The sequence below is a fragment of the Schistocerca gregaria genome, chromosome 8 (assembly GCF_023897955.1).
Source record: "Schistocerca gregaria isolate iqSchGreg1 chromosome 8, iqSchGreg1.2, whole genome shotgun sequence".
In the NCBI taxonomy this organism is placed as follows: Eukaryota; Metazoa; Arthropoda; class Insecta; order Orthoptera; family Acrididae; genus Schistocerca; species Schistocerca gregaria.
In genome coordinates this window covers 113,920,339-113,934,227 of record NC_064927.1, presented here as the reverse complement: position 1 = coordinate 113,934,227, position 13,889 = coordinate 113,920,339, and the positions used below count along the sequence as shown (strand labels likewise).

General features: G+C 37.8%; 1 protein-coding gene across 2 annotated transcripts in view; it reads right to left on the bottom strand.

Moving 5' to 3' along the window:
- The window catches only part of LOC126284038 (cholesterol transporter ABCA5-like), a 333,206-nt gene that overhangs the window by 69,817 nt on the left and 249,500 nt on the right, over window positions 1-13,889 (bottom strand). The window contains exon 25 of one of the 2 annotated variants that reach the window (XM_049982602.1): window positions 7,864-8,085. The exons of the other annotated variant lie outside the window; for it this stretch is intronic. Within the exon in view, the coding sequence (XP_049838559.1) occupies window positions 7,864-8,085 (222 nt within the window). The remainder of the gene's footprint in view (window positions 1-7,863; window positions 8,086-13,889) is intronic. 2 annotated transcript variants of the gene reach the window in all.

Genomic DNA, 13,889 nt, shown 5'->3' with positions numbered 1-13,889 from the left:
CTATCTGGGAAGCAAAATAACTGATGATGGTTCAAGTATAGAGGATATAAAATGTAGACTGGCTATGACAAGGAAAGCATTTCTGTAAACGTAAGGTTTAAATTTCAGGAAGTCCTTTCTCAAAGTTATTGTATGAAGTGTAGCTATGTATGGAAGTGAAACATGGACGATAAATAGTTTAGACAAGGAGAGAATAGAAGCTTTCAAAATGTGATGCTACAGAAAAATGTTGAAGATTAGATGGGTAGATTATGTAACTAATGAGGAGGTAATGAACAGAGCTGGGGAGAAGAGGAATTTGTGGCACAACTTGACTAGAAGAAGGGATTGGTTGGTATCAAGGAAACACCAATTTAGTATTGGAGGGAAGTGTGAAGGGTAAAAATTGTAGAGGGAGGCCAAGAAATAAATACACTATGCAGATTCAGAAGGATGTAGCTTGCAGTAGTTACTTGGAGACGAAGAGGCTTGCACAGGATAGAGTGGCATGGAGATCTGCATCGAACCAGTCACTGGACTGAAGATCACAACTTACAAGCTTACAGAGAATTAAACACGATGACTGCAGTTCTCGATGTTACAACCATCAATGTTCAAAATCTCTCTCTCTCTCTCTCTCTCTCTCTCTCTCTCTCTCTCTCTCTCTCTCTCTCTGTGTGTGTGTGTGTGTGTGTGTGTGTGTGTGTGTGTGTGTGTGTGTGTGTAATGTATGGGGACGTGGAAAGTCACTGTTAAGAACATCCTTTCTAATTAGTCCAGGCCAAAAATCATACTCAACTAAATGTTTTGCAAATTCCTGTGATACTAAACTACCAATTCAGGAAAATGTGAAAAAAAAAATTGGGTAACCCAATGACCCAGAAAAATTCTCCTACCTGGTAATTTATAAAGCAGGTTAGATATTTCACAAAACCCTCAGATTTGTACTACAATAACCTTTACGTCTGCTAAATGGAATATGGACCAGTTGTAAACTAGCACTCTTCTTACGAGGGGGAAAAAAAAATAAAAAATAAAAAGCAGTTAACACAGACTAAGCATACTGCCTCAGGGGAACACAATGACCTTCTAGTAAAAAATTTTCTTTTAGTTATATATTTCAGCCTCAGTCATACAAATTATACCATTACTGGTTTTGACATCTTTATGAGTCATCGTAACATGATCTGTTTAGAAAATGAGAAAACATAAAAAACTAGGTTATTAAATTAAACTTTCATTTGTTTCACAGTAACTCATCAAAGCACAACTAAACACACAGGAGAGGCACTCACAATGAACATGTATCAGTACTCCAACTATTGGAGCTGAAGACTACAGCCATCTCATGTAAATTTTTTTGTAGTTCTTACTTCTTGAAGGGTATATCTCACAGTGAATTTTATAGTGTGAATATTTTAATCTGATATCTGTGATTTAAAAGCTACCAACTGTATAGCATCACACTGTGACCACCTCTCCAAGTTCAGTTGTGCTTTAATGATTTACATTGTATCAACAAGTGCTACTCCGACCAAGAATAAACATTCAGCCATATGTGCCAATGTTATTTCTGCCCATTTTCATGCTAGAACGAGATCTACTGCTTGCAAATGAGAATGCCCTAGGTGTGGCTCAGTTTTGAAGAATTGTTATCTGAATGTAGAGTTGGTCAGTTACTTTGTCTTGTTAATTTTTTGTGATCTTTTTCATGTAGTTGCTTTGTAAAGATGTATATATTTAACTACACATAATTAATATGCTTCTGATCAGCAAATTTAAAAAAATCTCCCATTTTATTTTCATCCAGTCAGATCACCAATGAAAACGAAACCAGTAATGAAGGCATTTGTACGACCTGAGAGCAAAACATATTTTACAAAAATCTTTTAAGGGGTGATGTGATGAAAACTTCATACAATTAGTGCTACACACTGCAAAATACCCCCACAGGTGTATGAAGCCATGTGTCATTGAACAGTGTCTAATCTGTAGATGAGAGAGGACAACTTCCATGACATCAGAGTGAGCAAAAGGAGGTAGGACAAGACCAAATGATTGACATTAGCAGCTGTACCAAATTGGTCACCACTTCCACAAACTCTTCTTCCCACTGATCCATGGAAGCACACTGCAGCACAGGAATATCAGTGCATGCTTCCTTTGATACCATACATATAAATTCATTTATCTGAATGTCCATGCATCTTTGTATGCAGCAATATCAACACTTTGCCCCCCTCCTCCTTTTTCCCCCTGCTGGTATTTGCAGGCAGGGAAAGATGTCCTAGATACTCTAGCTTTTCAGACTGCTCTGTATGTGTGCTGATCAGCTTTAAGGGAACTCAATGAGAATAGGAGAAATTTCAGAGGACCAATGTGTCACATGTGCTACAGCACCTTTGAGATTACTTGTAACGTGCATAAATCACAAAACAGGTGATAAAGCAATCTGAAACACACTCATGTGTGCTCCTTTAACAAAAATCTAAACCAGAACACATAAATGAGAACATTGTACAAAATCTACTCAGTTGTGTGGCAGGTGCTAGCTGTTGGTCTAAAGGGTGCAGGGATCTGAAGCAAGCAAAGTTTGAGACAACTGAATGACAGCAGTGCAAGTTGTTACATGGTAATGTGCGGACATTATTTATGGAATGTCCTCACAGGGTGTTGATATAAAAAATGTGACTTAAGGAAATATTTTCCATCAGCAACAATTTCGCTCTCTAGAATCTCAAAATTACATATTCTATCTTAATTAAGGGGAAAAACTAGATTGTTTCTATTAGGATCTCTTGCATGAACTGTGTAGTTTACTTGTTGTTGTTGTTGTGGTCTTCAGTCCTAAGACTGGTTTGATGCATCTCTCCACGCTACTCTATCCTGAGCAAGCTTCTTCACCTCCCAGTACTTACTGCAACCTTCATCCTTCTGAATCTGCTTAGTGTATTCATCTCTTGGTCTCCCTCTATGATTTTTACCCTCCACGCGGCCCTCCAATGCTAAATTTGTGATCCCTTGATGCCTCAGAACATGTCCTACCAACCGATCCCTTCTTCTAGTCAAGTTGTGCCACAAACTCCTCTTCTCCCCAATTCTATTCAGTACCTCTTCATTGGTTATGTGATCCACCCATCTAATCTTCAGCAATCTTCTGTAGCACCACATTTCGAAAGCTTCTATTCTCTTCTTGTCCAAACTATTTATCCTCCATGTTTCACTTCCATACAAGGCTACACTCCATACACATACCTTCAGAAATGACTTCCTGACACTTAAATCAATGTTAACAAATTTCTCTACTTCAGAAACGCTTTCCTTGCCATTGCCAGTCTACATTTTATATCCTCTCTTCAACCATCATCAGTTATTTTGCTCCCCAAATAGCAAAACTCCTTTACTACTTTAAGTGTCTCATTTCCTAATGTAATTCCCTCAGCATCACCCTACTTAAATCGACTACATTCCATCATTCTCATTTTGCTTTTGTTGATGTTCATCGTATATCCTCCTTTCAAGACACTGTCCATTCCGTTCAACTGCTCTTCCAAGTTCTTTGCAGTCTCTGACAGAATTACAATGTCATCGGTGAATCTCAAGTTTTTATTTCTTCTCCATGGATTTTAATACCAACTCTGAATTTTTCTTTTGTTTCCTTTACTGCTTGCTCAATATACAGATTGAATAACATCGGGGAGAGGCTACAACCCTGTCTCACTCCCTTCCCAACCACTGCTTCCCTTTCATGTCCCTCTACTCTTATAACTGCCTTCTGGTTTCTGTACAAATTGTAAATAGCCTTTCACTCCCTGTATTTTACCCCTGCCACCTTCAGAATTTGAAAGAGAGTATTAGAGTCAACATTGTCAAAAGCTTTCTCTAAGTTTACAAATACTAGAAACGTAGGTTTGCCCTTCCTTAATCTAGCTTCTAAGATAAGTCGTAAGGTTAGTATTGCCTCACGTGTTCCAACATTTCTACGGAATCCAAACTGATCTTCCCCGAGGTCGGATTCTACTGGTTTTTCCATTCGTCTGTAAAGAATTCGCATTAGTATTTTGCAGCTGTGACTTATTAAACTGATAGTTCGGTAATTTTCACATCTGTCAACACCTGCTTTCTTTGGGATTGGAATTATTATATTCTTCTTGAGGTCTGAGGGTATTTCACCTGTCTCATACATCTTGCTCACCAGATGGTAGAGTTTTGTCAGGACTGGCTCTCCCAAGGCCGTCAGTAGTTCTAATGGAATGTTGTCTACTCCCAGGGCCTTGTTTCGACTCAGGTCTTTCAGTGCTCTGTCAAACTTTTCACGCAGTATTGTATCTCCCATTTCATCTTCATCTACGTTCTCTTCCATTTCCAGAATATTGTCCTCAAGTACGTCGCCCTTGTATAGACCCTCTATATACTCCTTCCACCTTTCTGATTTCCCTTCTTTGCTTAGAACTGGGCTGCCATCTGAGCTCATGATATTCATATAAGTGGTTATCTTTTCTTCAAAGGTCTCTTTAATTTTCCTGTAGGCAGTTTCTATCTTACCCCTAGTGATATATGCCTCTACATCCTTACATTTGTCCTGTAGCCATTCCTGCTTCACCATTTTGCACTTCCTGTCCATCTCATTTTTGAAACATTTGTATTCCTTTATGTGTTCTTCACTTACTGCATTTTTATATTTTCTCCTTTCATCAATTAAATTCAATATTTCTTCTGTTATCCAAGGATATCTACTAGCCCTCGTCTTTTTACCTACTTGATCCTCTGCTGTCTTCACTACTTCATCCCCCAGAGCTACCCATTCTTCTTATACTGTATTTCTTTCCCCCATTTGTGACAATTGTTCCCTTATGCTCTGCCTGAAACTCTGTACAACCTCTGGTTTAATCAGTCTGTACAAGTCCCATCTCCTTATATTCCCACCTGTCTGCAGTTTCTTCAGTTTTAATCAACAGTTCATAGCCAATAGATTGAGGTTAGAGTCCACATCTGCCCCTGGAAATGTCTTATAATTTAATACCTGGTTCCTAAATCTCTGTCTTACCATTATATCATCTATCTGATACCTTATAGTATTTCCAGGATTCTTCCATGTGTACAACCTTCTTTTGTGATACTTGAACCAAGTGTTAGCTATGATTAAGTTATGCTCTGCGAAAATTCTACCAGACGGCTTCCTCTTTCATTTCTTTCCCCCAATCCATATTCACCTACTATGTTGCCTTCTCTCCCTTTTCCTACTCTCGAATTCTAGTCACCCATGACTATTAAATTTTCATCTCCCTTCACTACCTGAATAATTTCTTTTATCTCATCATACATTTCATGAATTTCTTCATGATCTGCAGTGTTAGTTAGCATATAAACTTGAACTAGTGTAGTAGGTGTGGGCTTCATGTCTATCTTGGCCACAATAATGCGTTCACTATGCTGTTTGTAGTAGCTTACCCACACTCCTATTTTTTTTATTCATTATTAAACCTACTCCTGCATTACCCCTATTTGATTTTGTATTTATAACCCTGTATTCACGTAACCAAAAGTCTTGTTCCTCCTGCCACTGAACTTCAGTACTTCCCACTTTATCTAACTCTAACCTATCCATTTCCCTTTTTAAATTTTCTAACCTACCTACCCGATTAAGGGATCTGACATTCCACGCTCCGATCCATAGAATGCCAGTTTTCTTTCTCCTGATAATGACATCCTCCTGAGTATTCCCCTCCCGGAGACCTGAATGGGGGACTATTTTACCTCTGAAATATTTTACCCAAGAGGACGCCATCATCATTTAACCATACAGTAAAGCTGCAAGCCCTCAGGAAAAATTACGGCTGTAGTTTCTCCTTGCTTTCAGCCGTTCGCAGTACCAGCACAGCAAGCCCGTTTTGGTTAGTGTTACAAGGCCAGATCAGTCAATCATCCAGACTGTTGCCCCTGCAACTACTGAAAAGGCTGCTGCCCCTCTTCAGGAACCACAAGTTTGTCTGGCCTCTCAACAGATACCCCTCCGTTGTGGTAGCACCTACGGTATGGCTATCTGTATCGCTGAGGCACGCAAGCCTCCCCACCAATGGCAAGGTCCATGGTTCACTTACACAAAGTTAATATATACATTAATGGATCACCATTCCAGAAAATAATGGGATTATTGGACCAACTTTGTAATCAAGGCGTTGAACCATCTTTAGACAGCTTTGCAGCTGACACTTGTACGGGATGACCTATAGAAATAAGAGTTTCCAGACTGGCTAGTACATGGCTGTTAGGGATGGGAGGGATAATATACACATGACATTCACTTTAGGACTGCCCACCATTTCAGTACCAATGGCACAGTGGACCATAGAGCATCAGGTGTCTGCATAAAATAGCTCTATCCTAAATGCTGTGTCTGTCACTGCAACACAGCAGATATTTTGCCATCATTTTAATCGCATAGCTCTGAGTCATAATATTATCCTATAGCTAGTTACAGATTTCAGAACAACAAGAAACATTATTAAGAAGAAGCCACCAGGTCCTGATACTTCGAGGACCCCTGAAAACATTGTCATTTTGATAGCGGCAGTCATCTGGAGTCCAAGATGATTTAACATCAGCATGGACGCTATCTACAGATGAGCAGGGATTCTGAGAGATAAAGGTTATGTTTGGATCTGAAATTCCATCAATATAAAATACTGGTGATTTGGCAGGCAAAATCCAGGGACTTTCAGCAGTGAGAACAACTCATGGTGCTTATGCAAGTGAATTTTGTAAAGAAACCACATGCAATGCTGTGTATAAACAATGAGGCATATTTTTACTTAAATGGGCCAGTTAACTAACAAACTATTATTTTTAGGCCCCTGAATGGCCTTGCATAATTCATGGAAGACCTCTCCACTCTCCTCATGTGAAACACTAGTGTAATTGGGCCTAATTTTTTAAGGAGAACAATGTACCACTGGACTTGAAATTTAATGGACACATGCTGAATATGTTGTTTCTGCCAGAACTGCAGAGAGAAAAGATCAATATGAGGCATGTTTAATTTCAACAGTATGGTGTGACATCACACACTGCATATTCACCCACGACAGTTGTGAGGAACAATTTTCTAGATGCTTCATTTCTCGTTTTAGCTACATGCCATGGTCACTAAGACAAGTCTTTGTCCTATTGCAAATTTTCTTGTGGGGGGTATTTGAAAGTGTGTGTCTATATTAACAAGCTCAAAGTTTAATGGAGTTGAAAGCTGTCATTTAAGAAGAGGTGGGTTTGACTGATCAATGCCTTTCAGCCCATGTTATAAGTTACTGAGAATTGTATTCAAAAGAGTGGTTGCCACTTGGATGATGTAACTTTTCGTAAGTGACCCTTTAAATCAAATAATTTTGGATAAATAAATGATTTTCTTCCTAAAAAGCAACATGCTGCTGTTCATTTGAAAACTATGCATTTCCCAAATGCTACATTGTATAATGGATGCATAGTAACTTCTATAGGTATTTTGTTCAATTCATTCTGTCCTTGAGGTAGAGATCAACACCTGAATTATTTACCTTGTCTGATATTCTACTTTTGCTTCCCTTCAAATTTATTCATTTTCATCTGTGGTTTGAGTTTTTTGCCCCTCTTCTGACCTTATTATTCTTTCCCTCACATTCTAAATATTATTCCATTTCTGTTTAGTGAAATAATCAGCATCCAGTTTTGGTAACTTTCTGCATTACCTTTATTCCTTCCTCCTCACGTGGGGCCTAAAACTAAGCCCTTCACACCACTACATGTTGCTCTACATTCACCACAGTTCAGGACAGTCTCCTACTTAAAATCAGTAACAAGACCAATGATTTTCGTTACACTTGCAGCAAATGTTTGACTGATGAGACTCACCATTGGAGAGGAGGCTGCAGTAAGTGGTATATGTGCTGCTTCCTCCTTCCCTCCAGCCCTTTTTCCTTCTTTCATTCTCTCCTGTGGAAATTTATCAAAGCACGAAAGCTTTGACATCTTTTTTCCTGACACGCATTGAGCAATCTGTATCTTACAGCTCTTTCTGTGTGCTCCACTCGTCACGTTTATTTCATCATCCTCATTCCCATACAAGCTCTTTTCCTTTTGATCATAAAAGGAAATTCAGTAATCAGAAGCAAGTCATTAAGCCTGAGTTCACTTTTTCCTTCTTAAATTTGTGTGTGGTTGTCAATGTTTTCCACAGAAAAATTTAAATAAAATCTGAACTGAAAAAGTCAAATTAATGTGGCGTACAAGATCATTCAGCAAGAAGCACCAGTCACAGGCTGAAATTAATTAAACTTAAATGAATATACTGAAATAAAGAGTTTTACAGAATTAAAAAGAAATTACAACAGAAATTAACATCAGAAACAGATTAAAGGCCCAATCCACATACCACACAAATACAAAGAAGTCTGCCTTCAATTGAAATTACATTTACCAAAAAGGCACTATTTTGTCACTGTGACAAGTAATTTTATCTGTTATTTCACACAGTTTTAATACATTTTTAGCTTCTGACTTGAGAGAGGAAGGGGCAGCGAATAGGTCACATGAAGATGTTGAAATTTTGGAGCTTCAAACCTTTTTGCAAACACATTTATTATAAAGAACTATATGGCAAAGCAATAATAAATGCCAAACACTACAGCAATGTTTTAACCACCAGACTTTTGTGATTATTGTTTCTGACAGAAAAATGAATTTTCTAGACAAAAAGATCCTTTTCATTGTGACCTATTCAGCAATCACTTTTACATAGTTGAAATAAACTGCTGTCTAATTTCCACACATTTGACATCACTTGATAGATATAAATGCTAAAAAGTGTATTGAAGAATTATACAAGATGCAAAGGCCAGGCAAAGGATACTGGTTCCTATGGTTAAAAGTAATGGCACACTCTACTACTGGTTGTCAGCACAATTTTGTGATACTGCTTTGACAGACATTGAAGCATATAGCTTAGCAATATGTTTACTTGCCCTTATGCCTTTAGAGTCTAGCATATATTGCTACCTCAGCTACACAGTACTAAACCAGCCTCTGAGCAAACAGTCTACAGCAAAAATAATCAAAAAGCTGTGGCAAAAACATTCTTTTAATAATCACATTATACTGTAAGTTTCTTTAAGACATCTTAGTAGTTGAACAATTCACTCTCAGAAACTACATTTTAGCAAATACATCTAAAAAAGAATTGTAATAACAATCATTAAAGGACCGCTGCAGCACCAGTGACGAGATGCCACAGAACTGAAGCTGGGCCTTTTCTTCAAAGGATCACAATTACATAGAACCAAATGCAGCTTATATAAAAAGTTTGCCACAGAACTGCATGTCTCACTTTAGTTTCCATTTTCTTGCAGACAAGCAAGAGTTACCATTAAAAAATTTATGGACCTATTATTACACAATGAGTAACAATAGTATAACCCTTTACAATTTAAATCATTACTTTAAGTGATTGGGAGTTTCATTGCCATGTAAGTGGTTAGCAAGTCATCTCATCATCACACAGCAAAAGTTTTTGAGCTTCCGGAGTAACAGCCAAGCAATATGAAAGGAAGTCATCTAAATTACAAACATATGGAAGCACTACAGAATAGGTAGCACTTATATCTCTCATTTCAATTGACAGGTTCAATCATTATCCACTTTTAGGCACTTTAAAAAAACATATCCATCATCAGTCTGCCTTATGTAAAATTTCTGCAACCTACATCATAACTTACGTAAATTGACAATCTGATCTGCTGAACTAATTAAGTTCCCATGACTGTGGTCCACAACAATATAAAAGATTTTGAAAGATGTTATCATCATATCTTACTGTTAAAAATTATTTATTCATAAAATCTATTATTGCAATTTTGGCCATTTAGCCATTTGCAAGTGTAGTATGGCAAAATTTTTGAGTTTCAGCACACGACATAATTTTAATGATATCCGATACCATCATATATATACATCATCACATCCATAAATACTCAGCCTACATATGTGATTGAAATCGGGAAAGATTATACTTCTGTTGGAGACAATTCATGTGAAGAGCCTAGTCGAAAGAAAAAACATACAAGTGCAGAACAAAATATCAGATAGTTATCAGTTAAATGTGTGTGAATCTGCTGATGCTGCACATGTATTATAAGAAAGAGTACAGCCCATTTCATATGACAAATCTCTCAGTAACATAATGTAAATGGACAGTAATTGATTATTTTTGTTGTTAAATCTCTCAGTAAGAAGGATGCAGCATTTGCTGAACGCAGATGAAAAGCTGATGTGGAAATTGCTCCAACAATGTTAGTCCATTTTAAAAAGACAGACACTGAGTTGCTTCTGCAGGTGAGCTGCAGGTACACCACTAAACACCAGAAATTACAATCAACAAAGCAGTGGGTGGAAGTTGCTAGCCCCAATTGTAAAAGCTGAAGGCAATTAAGTATGTCACAAAGGTTATTTCTAAAATACCAAAGTGCTAAATCTAATTGATTACCTTGCAAATGGTGCAACAATGTGACTAGTTTTCTGGGCCAACAGCATGAGAAAATATAACAGATTTGTTGTGCAAAAGGATATACCTGTCATCAAAAACACAAAGTCATACTGTCATAGGCACATTGATGGTGGGAGTTTTTTCACTGTCCAGTATAAAATGACCATAACACTATCTGTTAACTGTTTTTTCACTGGAAAAAGGTTGCAGAATTCACGTATCTATCAGAAGTTACGGTTCGATAGAGAAATGTTGGGGCAACAATTTATGTCGCACTAACTGCATGCCACACTTCCCTTTTTATACCTCGCAGAGGTTCATAATGTAACTGATGTAGATTTTTTGAAATCCAACATCAATTATTTTGCAAGTTAACAAGTCTTGATAAATGAATACACGCTTCATCATAGAAAAAAAGAACATTTCAGATCAACCCCTCCATCACGCACAGACTGCAATAGCCAGTTGCAGCACCAAAGTTAAGTACCTGTGAGAACTGCTCAGTCAATGCATTACAGTTATCTTGTAAGGATCCAGTCTGAGACTGCACACAGTTCTGCAAGCAGATGCTGCAGACAAATAGTCCAAAGTGTAATCACAGAGTGTATACTTTCACGATCATTATTTGTGTTCTCTGTGATGTTTGTTTTATAGATATTAGGCCATCATTCGAAGGCACAGTTCTCTGCCTAATGTACCATTTTCAAACAATGTAAACTCCAGGTTGGAATATTAATAATGTAAGAAAAGAATTTATTGCTATTCACCATAAAGATGACCCATTAAGTTGCAGATAGGCACAACAAAAGACTGTTACACATTAGTACCTACTGCCCAAAGCCATCTTCAACAAAGAAAACACATGCACATTCGCACACGCAAGCAAATCTCATGCACTCATGACCGTTACCAACAGCAGCTCAGAACAAAATGTGACCACAATCTGGAGTGAGGTGGCAAGGGGGGGGTAGCAAGGTATGGATGGGGGTAGAGAAGAGTGCTGTCTGATGGGGCATGCATGACACACAAAGTATCCAAAGGGGGAGGCTGAGGTTATAAGATGCCACCTGTGGTACATAACTGTGCGATCCGATATAGGAGGAAAGAAACTAAATAATGAAGTTTATTAATGTGAAAAGAAAACTTCGTAGTGGTCTCTTTGAGAATGTTTCCATGATAGACTGCTGAGAAGTGAAACAACAGGAAAAGTTGAAACATTGCAAAACATTGAAATTTATTTGCTAGCAGCAATATTTACTGATAAACAACATTTACAACGCAATACATACAGGTTGTTTACTTTATTTACTGTGCATAATTCCCCCCCCCCCCCCCCCCACCTCCACCAATTCAAAGTACCAGATAATGTCAGAGACAATTGCATCTTTCTTCTTCTTCTTCTTCTTCACTGGAGGTGACTTTTTTCACTATTAAGGACAAGTTAGTTACTGAAAATTTGTTTCATCAGTTTATACTCTTCTCTTGCTGAAGAACACTCTATGCAAATAATATCCAAACCATCATGGCAGATTTTAAATGTGTCTCATAAGCAAAGTAAAATAATAAAATAAAGGATATTTCAAACCTAACACAGAAATAAAGTAAAGCAATAAAATAAAGCATAAGGAGGCATAAATGGGTGCAATCCAATACTGTAACAACCATGCAACAGTAGGTTAACTTCCTTTATTACCAGATGATGACACCCCCCCCCCCCTCCCCACCACCACCACCACCATCATCACCACTGGATGATTCATCTCTGAATACTGCACCCAGATATTTGAACTCCCTGACTTGACGATAAGAACCTTCAGTTGTCTGTAACTGTGGAAGTGGTTCTTGAGTTTCATTATGTCTATGGTGTAGAGCCATGTATTCTGTCTTGTCATGATTGATTTGAAGTTCAATTTTCCTCGCTGTTGTTTCCAGAATGTCAGCCATTTCCCCTTATTCTTCTTGCGTAGGCATATCTGAGGTACTTGATATTCACATCCCCAGTCTGGACTCATGCAAGTTCATTAGATGACATCTCTTGCATTACCTTCTATAATGCAAGATTGAAAAGAAGAGGTGATAGTCAATCGTCCTGTCATATCCCAGTTTTTATTTTGAATGTTTCTGACACTATTTCCAATTTTTACCTTTTCTGTAGTATCCATCAGTGGAAAAATGTTAGAGCCAAAAGAAAAGAAGACCGTTTTGGGAAAAAAAGTTAAAATTTTTGCAATAGAACACATTCCAGTTAAAAAGCTCCACCAGTTTTTAACCAACATTGGAAAGCAATATGAGGGCTTCATCTCCAGGCATATTGTGTGACAGTCTTTTAAATTTGTATACGTAATCTTTTTAACAGTTGCAAATTTTGCTAAAAATACATCCTACATTTTCAGATCCCTTGTCAAGAGAGAGTACCAGAGGTGGGAAATATGATAAAGATGTAGAAAAAAACACTGATTAAGTCAGTTTCATATGCCAAGGATACCAGGTTAAAGGACAGGAATGGAATGGTGTCACACAATAGGCATCCAAATGACAAAACACAATGTCTAATCAAGCAATGCAGACTGTTACAGAAATACAATTTCTCTCTCTCACTCTCTCTCTCTCTCTCTCTCTCTCTCTCTCTCTCTCTCTCTCTCTCTCTCTCTCTCTCTCTCTGCAGTTCAACTCGGGTCAGGGGTTGTGACATGTGAAATGCGTGAGGGAAGGATAACTGCATGGAAGGGTGGTGGTGGTGGTGGTTTGCTAAGACCACAGTATGTTTACTGGCTCCTTACAAATATTTTACAAGATGAAAGTAACAAAATGGTGATGGGCCAAAAGTTAAAGGTGGTCACATTTGTTCTCTCTCACTTTTTCTTTATTTGAAGATGTATTAAGTAGATTTTGTCATCTATAACTGGCCAGAAATCAGTGGGCCTAGGGTTGCCATATCTAGCTTGGACCTCATCAGGACACTCTGATATGGGGGTGTAGAAATGAAGTAAAAAATTCATAATGTCATCACTTTTTATTTATAACACAATCACATGGAATTTTTTATGACAGAAGTAGTTGGTACACCATATTTTTTGAAAGATTTCACCTTTCCCCTTTCTCAGCAATTCTTTCTTCCCTTTTACATATTTATAAAATTCCAGTCACATCAACTTTTAGTTAAACTGGCGCTATATGATTGATGTCACACTCCATGGCAGCAGTCAATTTTTTTCATCAGTCCACTGGGCCAACATCGGCAGAAATACTCTTGCCACAGTGGCATTGTGTGCAGTATTAGAAAACAAATGCTTGCATAATTCTTTGACTTTCATTCTTCCGAGTCACATGTAGTTTATAAAAAACTCTTCAGATACACATCCCCTGAGAACAATTGCCACTTGAAATCTTCACACCATTT